Here is a 25,710-nt window from a genome sequence, read left to right on the forward strand (position 1 = left end):
CCCTGCCAAATGGCTCCTGTCCCGGCGGCCTATTTCCCGTCCCTGGACAAGTGCTTCTCTGGGGACGTTCAACTTTTGTAGGTCAACCTGAATTGCTCTTTCGAAATGAGTCTAATTGGTTTTTCTTTCCGTGTACAGGTCCTGGAAGAGAGCGTTTCTTTATGCCACAGACCCAGAAGGTCACGCCGATGATGGAGGCAACATCTTTGCCTTCCTGTCACATCCCGACAGTATCCACCTTCTGTCCCAAAGTCTAACTCCGTTTTCTCGCTCCTCTGCGAAAGCCAAATCCGAATTCGAATCCAAAACAGCGGCGATTCATGTGGAAACCAATGCCAAGAACTCGTTTGACTTGAAGGAGATCAAAGCCGACGCGCAATGGCTCAGCGAGAAGGCTCAAATTGACGAGATCACGGCGTTGCGCATCACAGTGCTTGAATGGCAGAATCGTCCTGCGGCACGCTTGACAACGAGCTTCTCCAGTGAGGAAGCCACAAGCCTCCAAAATGCGGCAGGTGCCGACAATCTTCGCGTTTCGATGGCAGGTCCAAACCTGGCAAACTTTCTCAAAAAGACCGGTGGCGACGAGAGTGCTTCTTCATTCGACACAGAAATCAACCGGCGGTTACGGTTGCGCAATCTATATCTTTCGGAAAGGAGCCATCTGTTAAAAACCTCTCGCAAGCTGCTCGCGTTATCGCTTCATGACCATTTTAATCAGTCGAATGGCACCCTAGGCCTAGGAAGTGGTCGCAAGTTTGCTTTGTGTGAACTGGGAGCATCCCTATTCCGCGATAAGTCGAGTGGTAATGCGTTGGGGCAATTTCTGGAAGAGTGTATTGAAGCGATTCGCAAACGGTTGACGGACTTAGAGGGAGATGGCGGCTGGCTGGGTATGAATGAGAGTAATGAACAGACAGAAGATCTTTGGAGGTCAACATCTGTGGAAGAGGTCGTTCATATCCTCCAGATCATGTTCCATCAGCTTCAAGCCTCGGCAGAAATTCCTTCTGGGGATCTTGTCCTATCCTGGCTTGAGCTCATGGCGCGCTTTGATTTCTTGGAGACTTTGCAAGCAGTGAGTCTTCTCCCATGCTCAATAATGTGCACTCTTGACACTGATCGTTATACTAGTTTTGCCGAGATCCTGTTGAGGTGCTATTTCCTCTACAGGCCTTTGCCTCACTCACTACTCTAGCCTTCTTGAAACTCGCTCTCGTCATTCCTGCCATCATGGGCAGAACACAACCTCAGACTATTCCATCGGGGAAACCGGCCTATTTCTTGTCCAAAGAGAAGATCTCACCAATCAACGAGATCTTCCTGGGAGTTTGCGGTCGCTTGGGCACAGCCAATCCCGCAGCCTATTCATGGGGTCTAGTTCTGTATACCATGAGAGAACTGGCTGAACATGACAGAGAAGCTCGGGAATTCGAGCAATTTCACAGTGCAGTCAACTCATTTCAGTCCAACACCCACAACGCACGCCTTTCTGGGGCCCCTGAACAATCGCTCTACGAAGATCTGCTCGACTGCGCCCGAACCCCGAAACTCACGGCGGAAGAGGCATGGCCGATCTTTGTACATGACGGAATTAAGGATCCGGTTTTCAATGCCATTGTGACATTGTCTACAAAAGCCGGTTTGGTTTCTGCCATTGACGATGAGTTGACATACCGCTGGGTCCGCTTGGCTCTTCTCGATCTCATTCGAGTCGCGACCATGTATCTAGAATACTCGCCGGAGATTGTCGAGTCCGTTTTGGCCGTACTCACTGGCACTCCCGATCATTTCCCACCGGATTCAGCAGATTCGCTAGGGGCTGCCAGTGATCCCAAGTTGATTTTTGCCGGAGATGCTCTCTTGATGGACAACATTTTCATCATCGCGCGGTCTCGATTTCCTTACGAGACTATCCCTTTTCTGAAGCTCTGCCGTGCTCTAGTGAGCGAGCACTGGGTCAATGAGGACTGCATGCCTCAGATATTCGAGGAGCTGGAGAGTATAGACACTTTCACACAGGTTGTCTCTCCGAGTTTTCAAGGTTATGAAACAATCCGAGAAGATGAGAACGCAAACCTCGTGTCTCTTACCCAGGCTTTTCCAATGTTCGAATCAGTACCTCGCGGGGGGCTTCTCGAAGATAAGACGAACAATGCGCTGATAGTCAGAGGCACGTCGGAAATCCCAGCAGCCACAATCGGCCAAGTGATTTCGGAGTCTAAGCCAGCAGTTATCATGTGGCAACATCAATACTCTTGCTTGAGCTTTCTCGGAAGCTGGCTGGAGGAGTGGAATGCAAGCGGCGGAGACGCTTCTCACTGGGATGCTGCGACTGGTACAGAAATCGTTGGGCTTCTCGCCGATCTGGTCGCCAGCGCCAAGGATCGCAATGGCGCCAGCGCCAAGAGGGTTCTCGAAATGGCCAGTGACGGTTTATCTCACCAGGGCGATATCATTTCGGTAGTCCTAGACCTTTTTGAGCGCAATCTGCAAAATATCGGGTCTCGGGGTGATCCAGTCAAGGCACTGGATCCGATCACGGCCTGTCTGCGATTCATCCAAGAGGTCCTGAAGGTGCTTCCTTGCCGAATATGGCCTTTCTTTAGCCGCACCAGCTTCATAGGATCAGGCGAAACCGGTGGGATCATGGCTGCAATTGTTTCAGCGGTGGAGATTCCAAGTGGAGAGTATCCATTCCTCATCAGCGCTATCAGCCTACTGAGATCCGCTGTGGATGATGCGGCCTCTCGAGCAGTATTACGAAAGAGCCCCAACAGCGTTTCCGCAAAGTCAACAATTGCGAACGACTGGAGTGCTGGCATCCCATCGCATGTGATGAGAACAATCCTCCTGAATTTCACCAGGACAATGGTCGAAATCTACAACAGCAACGGAAATTGGCGATTCAATCTTCCAGAGCAGCGATTGGAAATTAATGCCATTCTGGCCGACACCTTTGACCGAATCCTCTATTATGCCTACGGTATCAACGACACCGCCAAGCTGGAATCCAAGCTCACTGGTGTCTTCTCCGCTTCAGCCGCGTACATCCTCGACATGCTGCGACCCCGGTCCTCGGCAGATCTAGCTTTCAACCCACTTCTTCGATTAATCTCCGACGGCCTTGAAAGCCCGTCTACCCTTCATCTCCGCCAACTCGCTTTGGTTGAGAAACAAGTCCAATCCACCTTGGGATTGTGTGTCAAGCTCGTCCGGGCAGCACAGCTTACAGAGCACTCGGTATCATTACTGGAAGAACAGCTTTTCAAAGCGGCACCGGTCCTGGTCAAGCTTTATGCACTGCATGATGCCTACAGGCTGCCCGTCGCGTCTTTGCTGGAAATCCTCATTAGTAGTGCTGCTTCCAACCCAGACAACGAACCTCCGTCTCTCGTTGGTCATCTTGGTGCCGAGTCAGCATGCCTATTCCTTGACGTGCTCTCGCAGCTCGATAAGCCCCTCGGTGACAAAAGCTTGCTCCTTTCAATCTGGAACCTACTGTCGACTTTTGTTAGTAAGCGTCAGCAATGGCTTGCTGTGTTTATTCTCACTGGCTCGTCTCCTCGTCAGACTTTGAAAAAGTCTAGCAAGTCTGGGGATCCCAGTATGCGAAGTGTACCATTCCTACAGATGGCACTCGATAGATTGGCCCACATTGATCAAGAGGAGCCTCAGGTGGCCTTGACATTACTAGACTTCGTGTCCCGTGCTCAAGAAAACTGGCCGTGGGCGACTCCACAGTTAAAACTTCATCCTAACTTCTTCCCAAGCATTGTCAATCACGTCTCGAAGCTGAAAATCCCCGCTTTGCCTGTGACGGATCAGATCTTTGCCACACGGGTCGCAGCTGTCGTCGCAGACATCTGCGCTGTCTACCTCCATGCCGCCAAAGAGGCGAATGATTGGAGCTTTTTTAAGACTCTTATTCCCTTGGTGCAATGGTATGCCAAAGATGCCGTGGAAGTCTCTGCCTATAACTCTTCCTTGCACGCCAACCTAAAGAAAAACTTTGAGATGCGGTACGCTGGTTGCAAAATTATCGATTTCAAGAGAACACCACTTGAAAATCGTACGCTGGGGCGTGATTATTTCTATGACATTCGAATTGGACAAAAGCTGTTGTCTTACGACTTTGCCTGGGCAGGAACTCGGAGTCAAGGCTTCTCTGAGGAGTTCGAACGCGCCAACATCAACTTGTCGCTTGTGGAGGCGCAGGTGGTAGGTCTCTCGTTGCTTTTTTCACATCTCCCCTTGAACAAAGTTACTAATTCCAAGACAGAGCCTTCTCAACAGTTGGAAGTTTTTTGCCATAGAGCATTGTGCGGATTTCATGCCTGATCGTGAAATCCAACGCTCAATGGCAGTGGTGGCACAACATTGTCTTGAAGCAAATACCCGCAGTGGTCCTCCAGAAGCCATCTTTGAACGCATCCAGCAGGTACGAGTCGAGTTCGCTCAGGCCTTGCTCCAGCGGTTGGTGCAGGTGGGAGCCCATGGATCTGAAGCATTCGGGTTGCTCGAGGTGACATGGAAAGCACTGCGTGCCCGCCACAGGACATACGAAGATGCGCTGATCAGCGACGACATTGAGTACTATCGGTCCCTTCTCAATGTGCTGTTCCTCGCCCTCCAGTTCCACCTGGTTGAATCACGCTCCGTGCCCGCCGGGCGTAGCAAGGCGGCCCTCTCATCTGATCTGGAGATCATTGTAGAAGTTGTCAAGGTTGTTGTCGCGCAGGGCTTCAAATCGCTTACCACATATCTGCACGAGCAACCGGAGAAGTGCACTCCGAAGGATTTTGCCATCATCATTGCCATCCTTCAGACTTGTCTGCAGGTAAAAGACGTCGATCGTCTACTCGAGCACATCAATTACCACATCCAGGATAACGACATTGCTCGACATGCCACAACACTCTTCTCATGGGCCGATCAACTCGCAGTCGCCGGTGACCCGATCTACGGAGATCTCAGTCTCTCGATACTTGTCAAGCTGTCTACTCTTCCTCAACTGGCCGAACACCTGGCGGTAGAGGCAGTCTTGATGAACGTGTCAACCTGTCGTTTGACCAATATCCTTCGCCAACCGAAGGGATTCGGGCCATTCGACGCCGTTCCTCGGCTGTATCTTATATGGACCGGCGGTTTTCTGCCACTGTGTCTGAACTTACTCTACAATGTCAGCCGGGCAGCACCAGAGGTGGCTGCTTTCCTCAACCAATTTGAAGGTCAACTCAGTCGCGCCGCGGAGATATTCTCGATTGGACATTCTAGCAGCTCTTCGGTTCCCTCTTCACAGTGGATCAGCCTGAGCATGACTTCTGAGGCGTACTCGCTCGCATTGATCTCTTTCATCCTCGACCGATGCCGCCAGGCGGGCGCCAGCGCCGGGTTGGATCCCCAGTCCATCCAAGATCTCAAGTGGGACAAGGCACAGGTGAAGGAAGACATTGAAGAACTCCTCAACCGCCGCGCTGTCCTGCGCGCACGCATCGCCGCTACCAATGAGAAGGAAGTCGAATGGTCGCGACAGAAGCCGCTCAAGTCGGACTCTGGTGCGGAGAACCGGTTGGAGGAGAAAGTGGTGACGGAGTTACAGGCAGCTGTTGCATGTCTGGGTGGAGAGGAGGAATCATGATACTCATGTCTTTGTTATAGCATCTGGTCTGCTTGTTTTATTCGGGTGTGAATTCTGGACTGGATATCAGGGGGTTGTAGCAGATCTAAAATCTTTCTATGCTCGATCAAGATTCATTTTGCATTGCACTTCACGTAGGGGTCCCCTGCTTACTCCGTCTAGAGTTGGCTATGCAACCTGAGTTTCTGCTAGTTTCAGTCGAACGATCTTCCATAGCGTATATCAAGGTTCATCCGGTTTGTCCTTCGAGGCTTCTTCGGCAAGATGTCGAAGTGACGTAGCTAGATGGACAATGCACAAAGGCGCTGGGTTGTGCACACAGGACCATGTTAAAACATCCATGGCGGTAATTGAAAGAGAAAAGAAACTCCCCTGGCTGTGCGGCTGAGAAAATCTCCGGCCTGTCAGGCTTGCTGCAATCGAATGGAGGCCTCTTCTACATAGATGACTCTACATAGGAAGCTAGAATTAACATCTCCCTATGTTGACGTTGCATGTTCCTCCCGTCCGCAGAGGTTTCTACATCTTGTGAACTGTGAAACTGCCTAGAACCATCCGAACAGCGACTGAATCACCATAGAGCCCAATATGCTTCTACCATCGTCCAGCTCGCCTCGGCACAATCGGCCGCCTCGGGTCCCCCGCATGCATAACCGACTCATGCGGGGGAACCGGGGATGCCATGCGATCCGAGTTTCGTGATTCGACCAGCATCCACCGCCAGTCATGAAAAGGGACTATATGATCTGGCATTAAAAAGGGGTCAGTAAGTCCCCTGTCGTCGTCTCTTTGATTCTCTAGATCCCAGTTCACCGGCCACTATCTTTTTACCGCACCTCCCTGCCTACCGTTATATAGACCCGTCGTTGAGACCACCATGCCCTACCAATCACGCTGGCATATTGACATCCCCAACTGCCACCTCGCCTCGCTCCTCCTTCAATCGCCAACAGCGCCGCTCTCCAAGACGCACAAATGCTTCCTCGAAGCCGCACGACCCGAGACGCACTACTTCACGCCCCATGACTTCCGGCTCTGGAGCCAGCGGTTCGCGGCGGGACTGCGCAAGTCCGGCCTACGGATGGGCGATCGAGTGCTCCTCTTCTCCGGAAACGACCTCTTCTTCCCCGTCGTGCTGATGGGCATCGTCATGGCGGGCGGGATCTTCACCGGCGCGAACCCCACGTACGTGGCCCGCGAGCTAGCCTACCAGCTGCAGGACAGCGGCGCAACGTACCTGATCTGCGCCGGCGCAAGCCTCGACACGGGCATCGCGGCTGCCGAGCAAGCGGGCCTCGGCCGGGGCCGGGTCTTCGTCTTCGACAATGCCATTTACGAGGGGCGCGGGGAGGCGCAGAAGGGGTGTCGGTACTGGGGCGAGCTGGTTGCGTCTCCCGAGGAAGCGCACGGGTTCGCGTGGGACGAGCTCTCGACGCCGGCGCTGGCGGACCGCACGCTCGTGCTGAACTATTCCAGCGGCACGACGGGTCGGCCCAAGGGCGTCGAGGTCACGCATAAGAACTATGCTGCGAATATGCTGCAATATAATCATCTGGCGACCTTGAACCCGGATTTCCAGCAGCGGTTAGCTCGATCCCGCTGGTTGTGTTTCTTGCCCATGTACCATGCCATGGCGCAGACGATTTTTATTGCCGCGTCGCTGAATCGTGGCACGCCGGTGTACATCATGCCGAAGTTTGATTTTGTCCAGATGTTGGAGAATGTGCAGAGAAACCGCATCTCGGATCTGATTCTCGTGCCGCCGGTGGTGGTCTTATTGGCCAAGCATCCCGCTGTCAAGAACTATGATCTGAGCAGTGTGGAGGGCATTGGTAGCGGTGCGGCGCCGTTGGGGCGTGAGGTTTGTGCCGAGGTGGAGAAGCTGTGGCCGCCGGGGAAGATTAATATCAAGCAAGGGTGGGGAATGACCGAGTATGTTTTCTCCTTGTCATTCATTCATTTTTTTTTCTTTGACCCGAAATTGAGGAATATTTTTGGGGGAGTCTGCAGAATGCGAGGATGACTGACTCACCCTTCATGCAGAGCAACCTGTTCCATCCTGGGATGGGACCCGAGAGAGCAAAGCTTCTCGGCTTCCGTGGGCGAGCCCAACGCCAATTGCGAGGCGAAGATTATGGCCGAGGATGGTGTCACAGAGCTTCTGGACCGCAACCAGCGCGGCGAGCTGTGGGTGCGCGCACCGAATATCATGAAGGGCTATTGGCGGAACCGGGAGGCAACCCGCGAGACCAAGACTGAAGACGGGTGGCTCAAGACGGGCGACATTGCGTATGTGGACAATCAGGGCAAATTCCACGTTGTGGATCGAATGAAGGTTCGTCACGTCAGATTGCTAATAAGAAAACACTCCAAAGAGGTCGGGGTTGACAAAATCTGCAGGAGTTGATCAAGGTCAAGGGGAACCAGGTGGCCCCGGCCGAGTTGGAAGCGCTGCTATTGGAGCACCCGGCCATTGCAGACGTCGCGGTTGTGGGCATTTCCTTGTAAGTATTTCTTTTGGTTCTGGAGTTTGCCTTTTGATGTGCATGCTTGCCTCTTTTTTTTTGTATTTTTTTTTTCTTTGTGATTTGGTTTTGTGATATTGATCTCCGCGTACTCCGCACTGACGGGTGAGACAGCAACGACGACGAGCGACCTCGCGCATACACCGTGTTGAAGCCGGGCCAGTCAGCCACATCCGACGAGATCGTCCGGTTCATGGACGGCAAGGTCTCCGCAACAAAGCGGATCACTGGAGGGGTGGTGTTTCTGGACGCGATTCCCAAGAACCCATCTGGGAAGATCCTGCGAAAGGCGCTGCGGGAACAAGCGCAGGCAGAGCTGAAGCAGCACCGTTCGACGGCCAAACTCTAGCTTTTTTTTTCTCCGACGAGGCCGTGGACAATTTATGTGACGAACAGAAGTGTCTTGCACCCTTCACTTGTTTTTATATCTTCTGGTGTATCGATTCCCGCTAGGTGACTGGTATTCCCTTTTTGTGTCCTTTCTGCAGCATCGTACCATACCGAGTCCTCTCGAAGCACTGTAGATACGGCGGCGATCACTCCTCGCGGGGCTCCGTCCCGACAGCGTGTAGGCAAAAGTCAAGCAATGCAAGTCGATAGCCGAGCGCAGCGTCGGGCAGTGTGATTCGCCGCGCGGGCTGGGTTGGCGCGAGGCTCCATCCAGCGGCCAGCTGAAAACCCGATCGGGATTTGAGATCGCTCGAACTCGTCGCGCCCATGATCGACGAGGCTCTGGGTTTCCTTCTCCACCGCCATGGCCATGGGAACCACGGTGCGTGCATTCCGCAGGCAACCCCGATGGAAAGAAGTATGCGAAGCATGCGAGAAACATGGGGCGAGATCGCAGATCCCGGCGTCGCTGCTGCCAGTGGCGCTTGGGAGCAGCTGAATCCCTCGCACCGTGGCTGGCTCGTGCACAGCTGGACAGGGCTCTCTAGTGTCAAATTTGTCATGGCGTCCATTTGCCCCAATCCACATCCAGGTGGTGCCCTGCAACGAACGCAGCGAAATGATCTCGAGGGGCGTCGTGGTGGGGCGATGCGCAGGGAGAAAGAGAAAAGGCGGATTTGATGGCGAGATGAGGGTGAGGAACTCCGACTCGGGCATGACGATGCTTTGGTTTGTGGTAAACTTTTTGATCGATCACAGCGGTCTGGGGAATCAATCCCGGTCTCCTGGATGCTCGGTGCCAGTGATCGTGTCACTGCGGAGATGTTTAGTCTCTCGCGCGCGAACCATCTCCGTGCATCGCGTATAGATCTGGCGGCGTTGAGCCCCGCTATCTCAGTTGGCCACGCCGTCGATCCGTGTCTTTGTCGCAGGCCACCTGGCTGACCAGAGAATATAATTACAGCCCCAAGGCCCTCTTGGCCCTTGGAAGCCCCTCGTTTCTCCCTTCTCCCTGCCCCGCGGTGCCAGCCCTACGTGAGAGGCACCCCGAGCCGCAAGTTCACCCAGGCGGCCTTCTCCCAATCAACAATCAACCAGAGGAAGAAAGAGAAGGCGCAGATCAAGTCAACGGCCAAGCGAGAGTATTCCCACAATCGACCTTCTCGGTGGCCTCCAAAAGCTGGCATCCAAAACCACCCGGGGTAGAGTCCACTGGTGCGCCATGCTCACGGCCGCTCCAGCTTATACTCTACCCCCGTGTCATCTCCCATTTTCTCCGTGGACGGTCTACCTGACCCTCGGCGTGACTGGCCTGGTGAGCCTGTGTCTCTTGGTGGCAGTCCAATACACCAAGCGCCACTATCAGCACGCATATCTCACCGGCGGCGCGCACTCGGACTCCTGGTCCCAACTTTCCGACATGGAAAAAGCCACGCCCAAGTCCCCCGCTAATTCGACCACTCCACCTGGCGCCTCTGCATGCGACGTCCTGCAGCCACTCTCATCAAATGGGAATTTCCCCAGCAGCGGCGCCGTGGCAGCGCGGGCCCGTGAACAAATGCAGAATCCAGCAAGCTCGCCCGCGGCAATGGGCTCCCCAGTCGCCACGCAGACCCCGTCTGGATCTGCTGGTGAAGCCAATGAGCCAGCCGTCAAGCGCACTGAGTCAGTCCAGCAGATGCGCGAGGTGGATGACGAGGGAGTGCGGACCTGGCGCCGGCTAATAGTCGAGTACCGCTAGTTCTCGGTCTAATTCCGCTCGGTATTGTGCAGGTTGCCGGGACATCGGTGCCTTCTTTTTTCTTTTTCATATGATCATTTGTTTTTATCTGTTGTGATTCCATCCAGAGGGTCCAGCTGCATACATTCCTTTTACTCTGCCGTGTTGTCTATTTAGTTGGGCGGTCTTTTATGTTTCTTTTTGGCTCTGCGATATTTACTTTTTTATACTAGAAGGAGCGGTTCGACTCGGTCGGGAACTGTTCACAAGCCGCGTCAGCAATGACATCTGGGTGGTATTTTGTCGAATTCACTATGGTCTTGGATGTCCAGGGAATTATTTACGAAACTACGATTTTTTTCTTTTTGTCTATTCCAGTCACGTCAGATGATTCGAGCCAAATAAATGTTGAGGATGACTGGATGTGCGCAACGCTCTCTAAATTTCACATTCCACCGCAATAAAAACCACGGGACTCTAATGATCGCCAAATTACAGCTTGAGCAAATGTGTAGTTGTTGATCTCAGGCTTGAAGCAGATATGCGCTTTGCTGTATTCCATGAATGTTTTCTTTATACTCCAACGAGCGGCTCCACATCTCCCAGCTGACTCAGCATGACCATGCCGCTGGCATCTTCAATCATCATCAATCACCAGCTGTCCAACCAATCGCACCGTCACGTTGCAAACCGCCATGGCTGTGTCTGCTCTCCCTTCTGCTGGGGACGCCCCCGATCTCACGCTTCTCAACGCGTCCCGGCTCTTCACCCGACTCGAGCACAATCTCCTTTCACCGGGCTCAGAGCTCCGCACGCTGCGCCAGTCCGAGTTCCAGCGGATGCGAGTGACCAAGGTTAGCTCTCCTTGATACCATTTCCTGTCTCGAGAAGAAGAAGTGCTCTGCTTCATTGGAACCATTACACCCGCAAGTGCACACGGGCAGATCTGACTGAGTCTCTACAGAATGTCGAGTATGCGCGCAGCCTGCTATCCCAACTCCAACGCTCTGTCCAGCAGGTGAAACAAGCGGACCGGCGACACGAGATGAAAGACGAGATCACGCGCGAACACCAACTATTGGCGCGGATCCAGCGCGTTCTCGATGAGGCGAATGCCCGCGCAGACGATCTCGATGCCGGTCTCGATGCCGGGGCCGAAGACGGCGAGGCAGACGAGTGGGAAGAGCTATTCGCCAAACCGATTGCGAAGGAGCAGGCACTCCCGACAGCAGAAGTGAAGAGCACGGCTATCACTACGACAGCATCAACGCCAACAGCTACCACGGCATCAATTCCCGCGCCCGCCGCCGCGCCATCGTCCACTCTTCGCAACCGCCACGTATCCGAGGAAAAGACCTCTATAGACGCACTGGCACCGACGACAGGGAAAGCGACTGGGCGCAGCATCTCCCCGCAGAACGGCAGCAAGCTCGAGGGCGCAGAGCAAGAGCTCGGTGCACAGCGGCTAGAGCAAGAGGACCTGACTACTTCTCTTCTCTCGCTGGCGAGTCAACTCAAAGCCTCGTCGCAGACCTTTCAGGCTACGCTGGAGAATGAGCATTCCGTGCTGGATCGGGCGGTGCAGGGGATCGACAAGACGTCCACCACGATGGAGGCAGCGGGGCAGCGGATGGGAATGCTGCGACGAATGACGGAGGGCAAGGGATGGTGGGGGCGGATGATACTCTACGCGTGGATCTTTGGGCTGTGGATTGTTGCAGTGTTGATTGTATTTGTTGGGCCCAAACTGCGCTTTTGAGTCCTGGGGGCACTGTCATTTTGTTTTTTGTTTAAGATACCCTGGAGTGGATAGCTCCGTGACGACATATTTCCTATCGTTTTCGCTTGTCGTTGGACTCGAGATGCCTTGTCGAAAGCCATTGCGGACGTGCCCCATCTACGTATTTACAAAAGATAATGAATGTTTTTATCGACGATAAATGAAGGTCGGGAACCGTCATTCAATTCCTGACTCTGACTAACCCAACGACCGGCCTGACATGACACATGAGAAGAAACATGAGAATCCGCTGTCATTTCCCGGGTCCAATGCCCATCAGGTCGCTGGATGCTTCCAACGGACAAAGGACAAGGAAACAATGGGGTGGGTGGCGGTATGGTTACATACAAGATCAACAAAAAGATAAAAGGTGGCGGCAATCAGCAAGGATATCCAGCATTCAAAAGACACAAGGGAGGACAAGGGGGAAAAAAGAATCAAAAGATGATGAGAAGAAAAAAAACAGTTCCTGTTCCGCGTCATCGAGAGCAAGAGAAAAGAAACCGGCTAGAGATCGTGTCAAAAGGAAAATCAACGCGAATTATAAGAAGACACAAGAAGGGGAAGAGAGAAAAACAGATGAGAAGGTAGATGTTTAACGCCGGAATTTCTTGGAACAGAGGCTTTTGATCACATCCCGGCGAGATCCGATTACAAGCCGAAAGGACAAGCCCATGCGATCTATTTCAACAGACTGTGACACCCGTGGAATGATGGTTCATTAGATCAGACCGCAGAGACGGAGGTTCTCCTGGATGATAATATCTGGGGAGCAAGTCAGTCAGAATACTTGAATAAAATTCCCAGGCCTCCAAATACATACCGTTGACAGCGGCCATGACGAACCGGATCTGGGTGGTGTCAGTAGCGCAGGTGAAGTGGGTGTAGATCTGCTTCTGCTCGGCCTGGTTCAGAGACACGAAGCGGTTGAGGATGTAGTCGCAAGCGGCGGCGTAGTCGGCACCACCCTCGTAGTCGGGGAAGTAATTCTTCATTGGGCTCACGGGAAGCTTCTCCTTGAAGCGATCGATCTTGTTGAGGAAGAGAATGATGGAGGTCTTGACGAACCACCGGGAGTTGCAGATCGAGTCGAACAGAGTCAGGGCTTCTTGCATACGGTTCACGGTCTCGTCCTCGAACAGGAGTTGGTCGTACTCGGAGATGGCGACCAGAAACAGAATGGTGGTCACGTTCTCGAAGCAGTGAATCCACTTCTTCCGCTCAGATCGCTGACCACCGACATCGAACATACGGTAGGTCAGGTCACCGATGATGAAAGTGGTCTCGGTGATACCGGTGGTCTTGACACGGGAGCGAAGGACATCCTGGTCGGTAGGGAGGTAGTCGGGTTGGGCGATGCGGTCAACAGCATCGAAGTAGCTGGAGGAATTGCATGTTAGCTAGCTCAGTTTGGCGGTGGGTATTCATCTTGTTTCTGCTTCCAAGTCCGACAATGACCACTTACTATTTAGCCGAGTCGTTCAGCTGGTACTCGCGAGAGCGCTTGAAGCACTCCTGGACACCGGTATCGCGCCACAGCGCACCAATGGCGTTGCCGACCTCGGGTGGGATACTGTCGCCTTCAATTTGCGCGGGTTGCATGAAGATGGTTTGGACGTGGTACTCGTTGCGGCCGTCCTCCAGGGGCAGTTCAAGCGACTCCATCGCCTCAAGGATGACCCGCATCGACTGGACCGTGTTACTGTAGATGATCTCCTTGAAGGATTCCCGTTCGTCGCGCGAGTAGCCACCCTCGTGGATGAGCTTCATCTGCTTCAGAATTGTGGACTTGCCCGACTCTCCGGCACCTGTAACAAAAAAGCTTTCCGTTAGCAATTATCCGCTCCCGTCATCGCTTGCTGCGCGAGCTCGGTCGGGGGTGGTGCAAATCATACCGAGAAGCAGCATCTTGATCTCGTTTCGTTGCATCATCTTGTCGCGCTTGAGCTGGTTCTCAATCTCCTCGTTCCGCGCCTTCCCCTCCTTATCCTCGGTGCTCATGCCACAACCCATGATGGCGGTGGGGACGTGTAAACGATCGTGAAGCGGATGTCTGAGCCGGTTGACTCGTTGAGATAGGGACCCAGGTGTGAACTAACGGATACTGCGGAGACGACGAGCAATGTCAGTTGAAGGGTTTTGCAATCACGGCGATCGCATGGATGCAAGCGACGAGGACTTGGGACCGATGGTAGTACAAGTCGCTGAGAGCCGACGTTTCAGGATGCAATGGTGTTGCTGCAAGGGTGAAACGAGAATGGCTTTCGGCCACGAGGATGTGTAGGCGGGAAAGGAGGACCGCTTACTTGACTGCGATTTGCCCACGGGGCGGGATGCGAAAGGATTAATTGAATAGAGGGGGGTAGAGAGCCCAAAAAAAGAAGGAGAGGGGTGGTGAAGGAAAGCAGAACACGCCCCGACTGAGCTGAGAAGAAGGGGAGGTTTGAAGGTAAGGGGGAGGGGAAATGAAGTTTCAGCAGGGAAAGGGGATACGGGCGTAATACGCGATCTAATGCACTGCAACACGCACCCAGGGCCGGACTGTAACGGGAGCCTTACCACTCCATACGCAGCGTCGAAATCCAGTCGCTTTGCGCATCGCCCGCGCAACATGATTGGTCACCGGCTTAGTGGAGTTCGTCGCAGATACAGTCAATCAGCGCTCGTTGTGCATCTCGCGCCTTCGCCTTGCCCACCCCTGATGCTGCACCAGCAATTCACCCGTGCAGGAATCCCTTGGGGCCGAATCACCCATGCTTGCTATTCTTCACAAGGACGGGGTACGACGGTTCCATTTGAACTCGGCATGCTGGGCTGACGGTTGTGCAGGACAAGCAAAAATATCTACCATCACCCACTCCAAAACCCATGAATTCCTAACGCAGATCTCTGTGTGGGGACCTAAGAACACTAACATTACTAAACCACTGATATTGCCCGATCGTTTTTGGGTCTTGTCTCCAGTGGTTGTGCGAGGATGATACCACGATGGAACAGGGAACACACTGGCATGTACCTGGAGAAATTCTCCCTATTGATCGGCCATGATAACCTTTACCAGCTGTCCTCCGTGTCATTATCAACTCCCGTCCCGCTCCATGCTGACCGTTGTGCTGCCTTTCCAGAAGCCTGCAGACCCGCTCTTCCAACTTGCAGCTGCTTCAGCCTGGAACAGCCCAGAGCAGATCTCACCGTCGCACCTGAATCAGCAGTCGGTCCGGCTGAACTCCGACCGGGTCTGCCGCAAATGGAATCACGGCAGTCCCGCTCTTCTACCCGGTAACACCCATTGAAGAAAAGAGACTGAAAGAAAGAAACATGAGATTCAATGCCATAGGCGAAACAGACAGCCAGCCAGAGTTTAGAACAGCATGCTCCATTCACTTTCTCATGGCAACTCCACTGCAGACCTGGAGCACCACATTGGAAATGATGTCGATCTGTCGCGCCCTTCCTGACACGCCCTACCATGTCCGGCCCTTCACATTATTATTATTATCATCATCATCTTACGTATTATTGCATTGCCAGTCATTCCTGCACAACCGCGCCCATGCATCTGAGTCCGGAGGAGAGGGCCGAAGGATCCCCAGCCAGTGCAGATTAGAAATCGGCTTTCCCGACCCCCTCAGTACCCCATACGGACTGTTCCCCGTACTGTACATACAAACAGTACACATGGCCCGGGAGAGTTCATCAGGCCTATACACCCCTGAGCCATGGAAATTCTGGAACTCGCACGGTCAAAGACACTATCGGCCCCTGACCCACCGGCTAGTGCTTTTAGACGTTCTTTTGCCGCGCGCCATCTCCTCTTCTGGCGGGGGAGAGGATCATGGGGGATAGATTGGGGGCGATACGAAAAATAAACATCGACTATATGGAGAGACGTCTGTCTACGTGATATTGATAAACTAATTGGACATGGCCACTATACACCATGGATGATCCTGTACCCAGCAGATCATCCCAAGGCAGATCCAGAACAGACTCAGGGGCTTGGATGACGTATGGGAAGCACCATGGTTTCCCTGTCCATGCCATACCTATCACATGCGGCACAATGCACAGCTGGGTGGCTGGCAATTTCTGGTCAGTTTGATCTTGCTGGAATCATTGCTTTGTGGGGGCTGGGGGCTGGGCCTTGTTGCTTGCTCTGCAGCGCACCTCCATCTCTCATGGGCGGGACCACCATTTGAGGATTATGACGATCATCGCCGACTAGAAAGTGCTCAAGTCTGGAGCTCTTGGAGGAAATCATTTTCTAGTCGGACCTGATCACTGTTGGTTACCACTCAGCGAGTAAGGTGGCAGGCTTGCGGTCATCACGGTCTCGCCAAAACTGTAGCAGAACCTCTTTTTAAGCCTGTAGCACCTTGAAGATCCCAGGAAGAAAGCCGCAAAAGTACAGATTACTTGTCGACAGAGAGCATGTGCACGTTCAAGTGCCCACTGACGCCGCCTGTTGGTCTCATCACCTGCGCTTGGGTTTGTGTGGACCGAACTGTCACATCCTGGGTGGATGACTGTGATTAAGACGCTGGTTATTTCTTTTTATCACTTCACGCTGCTTCTCCAGATTCTATACCTAGGGGGGTCGTCCAGAATTTCTTCACTTTGGGCTGCTCTACGATCTTGTCCAATATCACGCTGGAAACCCCACGGCCGCACCCTCATTCTGTGGAAATCAGGGAGCCCTTTTCTGAGTGGAACTTGTGCGCTTTCGGATGCGAAGGCGCTAGAGACGTTGGAGACGTTGGTTTCGACGTGATACCAGACTATCAGGTTTCTCTCAGGGGGTTGCATGTTTGCCTTCTGAGCGTTTCAGGTGGCTTCTTGATGGGGTCCTCGATATGCGCAGCATGGGTCGGTCTCGATCGACTGGTGCTTATATGTACATACTTAGGGTTTTCATATGGAGGGAATGGTTTGACGGTGTTCTTTGTATTTTCCCTTTACCTTGGTCTTTTCATCTTCTGTTTCAAATGTACATGTTGGACAAGATGGTGGATGTTGAGATAGAGTAACCCAGTAACCCTTGTGGCACATCGGCCTCTTGTCTGGATACAATTGCTGCAAATCTCTCCAAGTCAAGTGCCTCATAGTGGTGTCCGAAGCAGCGTCGGCATTGGATCTGGAAAAACCGAACCAAGATCTATACGCGATCTCACAGCCTCCACAATAAAATACCGTGGAACGCGCGAAGTGGGAATCCGATTGGAGTTGTCGGGTCCCTGGATTGGTCGTCTCCACTTGGCACGGCCATTTCTTCTTGGAGCTGCCCTGCGCAGAAATCGTGAATCGCAACTCTTCCACTGCAGCCATCTCCCACAGCCATGTCACACGAAATGTCCCACCTGGGCCCTCGGGGTAGGTGTCGCTATCCTCCACCTCGATCGCCATCATGAGTGCCACCGCTGACACCACCTCCAGCCTTCAACCACGACCAGAGCACCGACGCCGAGGCGGAATACGATCGGCTGCGCGATCTGGCCCGACAAGAGGCCTCCAAGCGGGGAAACTGTTTCGCACGGGTATGCAGGCCCAATTGACCCCCTTTGTCGTGATACGAGGGTTCGCTGTCTCGATCGCGATGCCATTTTGAGCCCGCGCTGACCCATGGGACTGTGCGCCCGCTTAGTCCAAAGAGGCATACTCGAGCGGCGATGGCGCGGGCGCAAAGCAGCTCTCGGAGGAGGGCAAGGCACACGGGCGCAAGATGGAGGAGTACAACAGACAGGCGTCCGAGTTCATCTTCCGTGAGAACAACGCCAACGGGCGCGTAGCGGCGGACACGATCGACCTGCACGGCCAGTTCGTCGAGGAAGCCGAGGAGATTCTCGAGGAGCGCATCAAGTACGCCAAGGCGCATGGCCAGAATCACCTGCATGTGTACGTGTTGCCGGGAACGACATTCCTCGAGAGGTAGTGCCGCTGACCTTCTCTGCTCCCTTCCGTCTCTCTAGCATCGTTGGCAAGGGCAATCACTCTGTGAACCACATTCAGAAGATCAAGCCGCGGGTTGAGCAGGTCTGCCGGGAACTCGGCTTGCAGTATGCCACCGAAGATAACGCAGGCCGTATCTACGTCAACCTGACCGGCGGCGAGGCTGTCATGCCCCCGGCGGCCTCTCACCATGCTCCGCACCACACTTCGCACCAGCAGTATCCCGGCCAGCAACAGCAGCCTCACCATGCCCAGCAACAGCCGCAGCAGCAGGACGAGATCGAGCAGGTTGTCAATGCGCTCCTGCCCAAGGTCATGCGCAAGCTCGAGAAGGCTTGCTGCGTGGTTATGTGAAACGTTGGGCGGTTTTGTCTTGGGATATGGTGTTTGGAGGCTATGATATAGAGAGATGTATGACCCTTTTGGGGTAATTTTGACCATATGATGTGATTTAATATTTGGAGAACATTGCGGGTCCGAAGTGCTTCTGCTGCCTGGCTTACTGAGGGTTCTAAGGAATTTTCGCAGTAGGTACCTTAGCACTCTCACCATGTTCGATACTCCACTTTGGTTATAACTAGGTGTACCCCTAGAAAACTATTCATAAACTATTACCTGGGTGGCTTACACATTGAGACAGCCCGAGAAAGGGTGTTCTACATGTTTGCTTTCAAGTCTATGTGCGCGTCGTATTCGGCATCCTTGAACTCGAAGCCTACGACACGAAGTTTGATGCACTCCAAGAGCATGGCTTGGGTTGATAAAGTACCACAAGGAACTCGATTACCTGTTTTGACAGGAGGAATACGGTAGCTGTTTCGTGTAGTCATATCGATCTTATATTCTCGGCCATGTCCTTCGTATGGCCATCGCCTAGGTAGTGTCCTTTGGGTTGTTTTGAACATTACAACCATAGTGATTTGAGATGTCGTCGCCAGGGTTCTTCTGTAAAGCCCATGTGGACCAGTCTGATCTATCTAACGAAGAACAACCTTTCTCAATTTCTGACTATTGGAGTCATGCGCAGAGAGATCTTTCGCAGTCGAGCTTCTCATATGTGAAGATCCTCTTTACTGGCGTATTACTTGAACAGGAGAGAATGTGAGACCAACACGGCCAGCATGGGTGTCCAAAGCTAAAATTGACAAGAAAGAGAGACAAATGACAGGGTATATCGAACAGCAACAAAAAAGGTCCACAACACCGCAATCTCCACGTTCCATCGTAAGCCGTCAGCCCGCACATTATTGTGCAGTCTCCTCTGATAGTGTAGTATCGACAATTTTATTGAGCACCGCACGCACCATCGACCCATCGCCAGCACCGTTGATGCGGGGCGTCGCATCAATCATCTCAATCAACGACAAAGCCCGATCGCGCAGTTCCCGAACCACCTGTCGCGTATGCTCGAAGCTGCCCGTACTCTGCATGTACTGCACAGCATAGCGCTTGACCTCATCGTCGTGTGTTTTCTGTTTCAGAATACTAATGAGCTGGTGGCTGTGGGGATTCGAGCGGATGCTGTGGATGATCGGGAAGGAGAATTTCCCCTCGGTCAGGTCCTCGCAGAGACCCTTGTTGTGGGTGTAGGTCGTGTTGGATAGGTTCAGATAGTCGTCGCAGATCTGAAAAATCAGGCCCATGACATTCACAAGGCTTACACAGTCCTTACCCGTCGCACTCTCCGCTTGCATCAGTTTCACCGCCAGCCGGAACAGTCCACCCGTCTTGTTGCCCACCATCTCCAGGTACTCGTCTTCTGTCGGACAGGTGAGTGTGTCGCGCCAGAAGAGATCCATGCCTTGACCACGATGGAGGTTGAGCAGCTCCTTGACGAAGATGTCGATGGCGGCGGGATTCTTCAGCTGTTGGATCTCTTGCAGGGCGAGGAAGTAGATGTAGTTGGCGGAGTTGATGGTTTGCGCGGTGCCGAAGATATTGTGTGCCACGGGCACACCGCGTCGAAGGACGGAGTTGTCCTCGACGTCGTCAATTCTAGGTAGTCCTCAAGTCAGTCGACAAGTTCATCGCTCATGGGGGACACCAGGACCCCCTAATGGTGGCCCAGAAAAGCCACTTACAGCAAGGATGCCGTGTGCAGCATCGCCACCACCCGCGTGATGATCGTCAAGCTCTCCGGCGGGACTTGCAGCCAGGAATCAAATGCCTGGATCAGTTGTCGCCGCACATCCTTGCCCGGGTGCTCCTGCAGGTAGTCGTAGGGCGCCGTGAGGATCTTCTCGTTCTTAGGCGACCACGTGCCATCCTTGTACTTGGTTCCATCCACACTCGACTTGTTGCGCTTGTGCTTGACCTTCGTCGGCAGCCCGCTGGCCGACGGGTCCCCGTCCGTGACGGATTGCTTGTGCCGGTGGGAAGTCGGGCTTGTCGGACCGTTGGTGGCGTTGGCAGAGCTCGTCCGCGGCGGGATCGGGCTCGGGGGCTGCAATGCAGGGTTGGGATCCATCGTTGGCAGACTATCGATTCGGAAAATTGTAGGTGAGGGGGAGGTTGGAGGGGTTATATGCGGGCGTAGAGAGGTCGAGGCGGGAATAATCACTTCAAGGCGTAGGCACCAGCGAAGTGAAGGAGCCGGCGAGTCATACCGCACCCTGGAGCAACCTTTTATGCCTGATCTCGTTCTTTGAGTCGGAAGTCGGTGCTGTCGTTCTTTGACCGGCGCCTTCGAAGCTCAGCAGTTGAAGCTGGCGATCGCGGCGACGGGCCGATGACTAACCGGGCGATCGATCCATCCATGGATGGGATGCATCACTCGAGACAAAGCGACAGGTCACACCTTCGCCCGTGCATGGATCACGCAGCAAATAACCGCGCGCCCAGTGGAGAGAACAATGCTAATAGCCTAGTATTGATGGCGCCACTGGCGGCGACAATACTAGGGAGAATAATCGTTGAGGAGGCACCATCATGTCGCTAGGTACGTGCAAGAACGTGTATACTGCGACTCCGACCGCGATGACACTAGGAACTGCAGTAGAGCTCAGGGAGCCTGGATTTGGACCGCTAGCGCTAAACTCGGAACTCCCCAGAGTGCAAAACCGGTTTTGAAGTGTCAGCGATTAACCTTGACGCCGCCCAGAGGATCCAAGGCGCCCTTGCAGCTCTAGTCTGCCGTGATGGGAGATCGTACTGTGGGTCGTCCGGGGCAACCACCTTTATTTACCTGCGCGGCGGCCCGACTGACTTCATCGGCGACACGGACCACCGCCAGCCGATTTCCGACTTCTAGAAAGGCTTGCGCTGCCGTGAGCTTGCCGCTGCGCTGCTTTGTCTTTTCTTCCACTTCCACATCCTCACCTCTGCAAACCTCGCGCCTCATGGAGAATCTGTTGGCGCATTCATTCGACTACCTTTCCTCCTACGAGCCCAGCAAGGTCCGCAAAGGATTGCGCCAGGTCGAGGGCCTCCTGGCCCAGATTTGCCTCTCCAAGGCCAAGTCCTCTTCGGACCGGCGCCGGTCTTATTTGTCCCAGGACGCTCAGCCAGTGCCCAAGGCACTGTCAGACTTGCGCGATGACCCGGCCTTTAGGGAATTTTTCAAGCTCCAAGAAGGCTTTCAATGGAACGGTGCGCAATCGCAAATTCTTGTTGATGTGCTGGCTCCACCAACTAACCCGTGTATTTTCTTGTGTATAGTGGCAATGCGCCTAGTCTCCTGTCTGGAGCATCTCCTCGGCCGAGGGAGCAATGGCACCAACGATATGCTGATTGTCTGCACTCTCGATCTGATCCAGGGTGCACTGCTTCTACATCCACCGTCGCGCAGGCTTTTCGCGCGCGAGATCTACATGAATCTCCTCCTAGATCTGCTCGACCCGATCAACTGTCCGGCCATCCAATCCGCCACCCTGCTCACCCTCGTTACCGCCCTGCTGGACTGCCCTGCCAACACTCGCACCTTCGAAGACCTGGACGGCCTGCTCACTGTGACTTCTTTGTTCAAGCAGCGCGCCACCTCCCGTGAAGTCAAGCTCAAGCTGGTGGAGTTTCTGTATTTCTATCTCATGCCTGAGACCCCCATCCTGGGCCCGGTGGCTAGCCCCCCGGGTTTACAGCGCAGCCCCAGCAAGCTTTCCTCACGACCGCTGTCGCAACACTCACACGTCTCTGGTGCCGGAGGTGCAAGCAAGATGATCCGCGACACGCGCACTACCGACGAAAAGCAGGCCTTGTTGGGCCGTTACCTCAACAACGTGGAGGACCTGGTGGAAGATCTCAAAGAAACCGCTCCATTCGGCGCAACAGTTTACTAAATGATTTCATGGCGATGATGGACTTCCACCGTCACGACAGAATATGACACGACCGCATTGACGTGGTTGAGCTGATTTTCTATTCCGTTGTTTCCTTTTATTTTCCTTTCCCTTTTCCCTCTTCCCTCGTCTCCTTGTCTTCTGTTCTTTGAGCCTTTTTTTTTCTTCGATTCTTCACGATCTGATGCTCCGTCCGGTACGGCGTGATTATGTGGTCAAGACTGATGCTGTCTCCCGTCTTTTGTTTCCTCATCTCTCTATTTGATTTTGACTCCCTTTCACCCTCTGGGGCTTCATTGCCTCTCAAACTCTGTCTTCCTGTTTCCCCTCCCTATCTCTCCAATTCTGGGAATTGTGTCGACCCTCCCCACAGGCCCTGGGCCTTGTTTTTTTCCTTATGTGTCTCTAACGGCGACATGATTATGTACGATTCTTCTCTGTCACTACTTATCCTAGGCAGTACTTAGTCTCAAATACCATGAAACTTGAACAACCCATCCTGATGCGACGCATGCATCTATAGAGCGTGGCTCCAGGTCCAATTTGCAAGTGGGCTGTTGCCCCGTTTAAGCTTATTTGGGGTTTCCGCCAGATCCCTGTCGCGGTTTCATCGATCCGGTGCCCCTGTTTCACTAGGTGCCGGTGGATTGGGTTCGTGTCTGGTTGAGTCATCCTGGCTGGGTGACTCAATGCTGGCCGGGATTTGAGATCAGTTTTGGTTTAATGCGGTGGAGAAGCTGAAGGGCGCGCCGACAGAATATATGTACCCGTTTCCCCCGCCTTATCTAGATTACTGTGAACTGTGAACCCATAGATATTGTCCCCGAATCTAGCATCATGACGCAGACGATTCAACAAATATTGTCAGATCAGCCTAATATGGCAGGCACTCAGCCTGTCCAATATGTTGAAACGGTAGAGGCATACGATAAGTGGGCGAAGGTATGTTGTCTCCTCTTAAAACTGTGCTGCATAGAATACCCGAACAACCGATGTATCCATATCGAAATCTCATGCATCTTATGCATTTGAACCAACGAGCTAATGCCATGAATAGGTTTACGATACCGATGGAAACTTCCTTCAACGACTGGACACCCTTGAGATGCGTGCGCTTCTCCCTCGGTTCCTAGATCGCGTGAGCTCCCGATTCCAACTACAATCACAGTCCACAAATGCAACAACGCTGGTCGATTTGGGTTGCGGCACAGGGAGGAACACAATCCAGCTGCTGGAGGCAATCTCGCAGCGCAGTCGGAGCCAAGACGATACTCTTCCCGCACACGGCCTCCAAATCGTGGGCCTTGATGCTTCTCCCGGGATGTTGGAGGTTGCAAGAACTGCAGTCCAATCCGCTATCGAGCACGGTGATTTCAAGAACACGGTCGACTTCTCGTTGGGCGTTTTTGATCTGCGGGGGTCTGCTTCTACAAGATCACAGCTGTCCCCGTTACCCCAGAGCTTTGCTGCAGCGGGGGTCATCTCTACGCTCGTACTGGAGCATGTTCCCTTGAAGGAGTTTTTTGAGGCTGCTTCAGCGATCATGATGCCTGGCGCGTATCTGCTGGTGACCAATATGCATGCTGATATGGGTATGCGGAGCCAAGCCGGATTCACGGATCCGCAAACCGGGGTGAAGATCCGACCGACTAGCTATTGTCACTCAATTCCGGACGTTCTGGCGGCGGCCGATCAAGCTGGTTTTGAGATCGAGGATTTAGTTGGAGAAGAGGAAAACAACGGAGTCCTGGTGAGGTATGTGGATGAGCGGCAGGTTGGAGTCCTGGGTGCTCGTGCAAATAAGTGGGTGGGAATCAATGTATGGTTTGGACTGTGTTTGAGCAAGAAGGCATAGCAGCAATAGGAGTAGCACCAGGTTGATCAGAGGAGATATTATTTCGATCACTGTCACTTTTGTCGCTCAATAATAAAACAAGTCTAGAAAAATCGCAGTAGTCTTTCTCGGTGTTGTACAAGATTGGGATGTGCCTTCAACAGCTGTGCCAGGCGATTCTGCTTCCACCCTATGCCTTCGTCCAGGATCAAGTGTGTGTAGGCAAACACGGTGGCATCGAAAAGGCCAGGGTTTGGCCGGCCGAAGAAATGCTCATCCTCCCCTAATAAGGAGGACAGCGCCTCAAATGCGCCACAGGCATCTCCTTCCAAGTCGGCGACGTCGATATACCGCGATGTCTTCAGAAGCTCGTTGCGTGCTGCTTGTTGAAGCTGGGCCCCCAAAGCGGCCTGAACAAGGGAGTTTGTCGTCGCCGGATTCACATAGAGCCGCCGCGCCACAGCCTCGAAGTTCTCGTCATTCAGATACAGCATGTACAACTGCGCTTCAACGTTAGCAAGGCTACCGACTATCATCCTTCAAGGAGTCATATTACCCAAGCATTGCGTATCCGATGGTCAACGAGAGAGGCGTAGACTTCAAAGCGGAGGTTTAATTGTTGCTCCTCTTCGCAGTGGACCTGCTCAATGGCCCATTTCTGGAGCTTGTGTGAGGGGATCGGACCGTGTACACCGTGAGGAAGAGCGGGAAGAAGAAAAGGCAAAGCACCGGTGGGGGATGCATGGTTATTGGACGGGGTGATCTCGAAGTCGATCCCGACGAATTTCAGGTACGCCTACACCGAGGGCCAGATCAGCAGCTGCCCGTAAGATCATTTCTGCATCAACTTCCACTGGGAACCAACCTGCCACTTTAGACATTGCGGATTGAACGAAGGTCGGCCACGACGCGCACCAGAAGCGTCACTGAAGACGAACAGCTGGTTCTCGTGTCGCCGAATGGGAGAGCGTTGCGGGAGCTCGTTGGAGGGATACGTGGTTAAGGGGAACTTGTCGAACAGCTGTTTGATGGGAGCCGGCACCGTAAAGAAGGACCGGGCATTGTTGTCTGGCTGGGGGCCCTCGCTGCCTTTGGGCGGCATTGCGACTTGAATGATCAGAGCAACAAGGAAGGCGATGCGCAACTCGAAGCGCGGCAGGTCGCAAGGGGAATTAGGTAATCCGTCACGGCTCCCCGCAATCGTGTTCGACTGTCGCATCCGTTGATTTTTCTGACTACTTGCACGATACGCCCAGGGGTCCTTTGGCTTCATTCGTCCTTCGCTCCGCTCGGTCCTGGCTCGTCCGCAATCATCGTCGTCGCGTTGTCGTCACCGATGACCCTGACCCAACCGGTCTGTTCCGCTCGGAATTCCGTGAGAGATCTTCCAACCGCCGCTCTTCTGACTTGAGGTCGAGCCTGCCCTGAGATTTGAGGTCCCTGACGTGTGCTCTCTATGGAAGGAAGACTCGGCCTATCAGGGAAATCTACAGTCTGCAAAGTACCCGAGTCGCAGTTGGAGCGTGTTTATCGCACTACCTATTCTTCGCCGTGCGGCGGTGCACAGGGCGTTCGCGACACACCGAGGGGGGGACCGACC

General features: G+C 53.5%; 12 protein-coding genes across 12 annotated transcripts; 9 read left to right on the plus strand and 3 right to left on the minus strand.

The window, feature by feature from the left end:
• Positions 1–9: 9 nt before the first annotated feature.
• N7459_007253 (nucleoporin) lies at positions 10–5,641 on the plus strand (the record flags this gene model as incomplete). The annotated part of the gene is made up of 4 exons (XM_056946421.1): positions 10–77; positions 139–1,078; positions 1,135–4,221; positions 4,283–5,641. 4 exons carry the CDS (start codon positions 10–12, stop codon positions 5,639–5,641), a joined length of 5,454 nt encoding a protein of 1,817 aa, XP_056798420.1.
• An 877-nt stretch (positions 5,642–6,518) lies between these two features.
• On the plus strand, positions 6,519–8,515 carry N7459_007254 (acyl--CoA ligase; the record flags this gene model as incomplete). Its single annotated transcript, XM_056946422.1, has 4 exons — positions 6,519–7,573; positions 7,685–7,976; positions 8,042–8,145; positions 8,281–8,515. 4 exons carry the CDS (start codon positions 6,519–6,521, stop codon positions 8,513–8,515), a joined length of 1,686 nt encoding a protein of 561 aa, XP_056798421.1.
• Positions 8,516–8,883: 368 nt separating this feature from the next.
• Positions 8,884–9,237, plus strand: N7459_007255 (uncharacterized protein; the record flags this gene model as incomplete). The annotated part of the gene is made up of 1 exon (XM_056946423.1): positions 8,884–9,237. One exon carries the CDS (start codon positions 8,884–8,886, stop codon positions 9,235–9,237), a length of 354 nt encoding a protein of 117 aa, XP_056798422.1.
• Positions 9,238–9,778: 541 nt separating this feature from the next.
• N7459_007256 (uncharacterized protein) lies at positions 9,779–10,297 on the plus strand (the record flags this gene model as incomplete). Its single annotated transcript, XM_056946424.1, has 1 exon — positions 9,779–10,297. The coding sequence occupies one exon, from the start codon at positions 9,779–9,781 to the stop codon at positions 10,295–10,297; it is 519 nt and encodes a 172-aa protein (XP_056798423.1).
• A 674-nt stretch (positions 10,298–10,971) lies between these two features.
• On the plus strand, positions 10,972–12,035 carry N7459_007257 (uncharacterized protein; the record flags this gene model as incomplete). The annotated part of the gene is made up of 2 exons (XM_056946425.1): positions 10,972–11,130; positions 11,241–12,035. The coding sequence occupies 2 exons, from the start codon at positions 10,972–10,974 to the stop codon at positions 12,033–12,035; spliced, it is 954 nt and encodes a 317-aa protein (XP_056798424.1).
• A 742-nt stretch (positions 12,036–12,777) lies between these two features.
• On the minus strand, positions 12,778–14,069 carry gpaA (guanine nucleotide-binding protein subunit alpha gpaA; the record flags this gene model as incomplete). Its single annotated transcript, XM_056946426.1, has 4 exons — positions 12,778–12,821; positions 12,880–13,436; positions 13,522–13,864; positions 13,952–14,069. The coding sequence occupies 4 exons, from the start codon at positions 14,067–14,069 to the stop codon at positions 12,778–12,780; spliced, it is 1,062 nt and encodes a 353-aa protein (XP_056798425.1).
• A 3,323-nt stretch (positions 14,070–17,392) lies between these two features.
• Positions 17,393–18,356, plus strand: N7459_007259 (Smr domain-containing protein; the record flags this gene model as incomplete). The annotated part of the gene is made up of 4 exons (XM_056946427.1): positions 17,393–17,426; positions 17,490–17,590; positions 17,698–17,948; positions 18,023–18,356. The coding sequence occupies 4 exons, from the start codon at positions 17,393–17,395 to the stop codon at positions 18,354–18,356; spliced, it is 720 nt and encodes a 239-aa protein (XP_056798426.1).
• Positions 18,357–19,246: 890 nt separating this feature from the next.
• On the minus strand, positions 19,247–20,469 carry N7459_007260 (FPP/GGPP synthase family protein; the record flags this gene model as incomplete). Its single annotated transcript, XM_056946428.1, has 2 exons — positions 19,247–19,997; positions 20,084–20,469. 2 exons carry the CDS (start codon positions 20,467–20,469, stop codon positions 19,247–19,249), a joined length of 1,137 nt encoding a protein of 378 aa, XP_056798427.1.
• A 461-nt stretch (positions 20,470–20,930) lies between these two features.
• On the plus strand, positions 20,931–21,252 carry N7459_007261 (uncharacterized protein; the record flags this gene model as incomplete). Its single annotated transcript, XM_056946429.1, has 2 exons — positions 20,931–20,940; positions 21,053–21,252. 2 exons carry the CDS (start codon positions 20,931–20,933, stop codon positions 21,250–21,252), a joined length of 210 nt encoding a protein of 69 aa, XP_056798428.1.
• An 88-nt stretch (positions 21,253–21,340) lies between these two features.
• Positions 21,341–22,276, plus strand: N7459_007262 (cell division control protein 14; the record flags this gene model as incomplete). Its single annotated transcript, XM_056946430.1, has 1 exon — positions 21,341–22,276. One exon carries the CDS (start codon positions 21,341–21,343, stop codon positions 22,274–22,276), a length of 936 nt encoding a protein of 311 aa, XP_056798429.1.
• An 837-nt stretch (positions 22,277–23,113) lies between these two features.
• On the plus strand, positions 23,114–24,131 carry N7459_007263 (class I SAM-dependent DNA methyltransferase; the record flags this gene model as incomplete). The annotated part of the gene is made up of 2 exons (XM_056946431.1): positions 23,114–23,218; positions 23,334–24,131. 2 exons carry the CDS (start codon positions 23,114–23,116, stop codon positions 24,129–24,131), a joined length of 903 nt encoding a protein of 300 aa, XP_056798430.1.
• Positions 24,132–24,214: 83 nt separating this feature from the next.
• On the minus strand, positions 24,215–25,212 carry N7459_007264 (putative mitochondrial outer membrane protein (Sam35); the record flags this gene model as incomplete). Its single annotated transcript, XM_056946432.1, has 3 exons — positions 24,215–24,610; positions 24,667–24,906; positions 24,976–25,212. The coding sequence occupies 3 exons, from the start codon at positions 25,210–25,212 to the stop codon at positions 24,215–24,217; spliced, it is 873 nt and encodes a 290-aa protein (XP_056798431.1).
• Positions 25,213–25,710: the final 498 nt, after the last annotated feature.

Source organism: Penicillium hispanicum (assembly GCF_028827665.1).
Source record: "Penicillium hispanicum strain IBT 35686 chromosome Unknown utg000006l_segment0_segment0, whole genome shotgun sequence".
NCBI classification, from domain to species: Eukaryota; Fungi; Ascomycota; class Eurotiomycetes; order Eurotiales; family Aspergillaceae; genus Penicillium; species Penicillium hispanicum.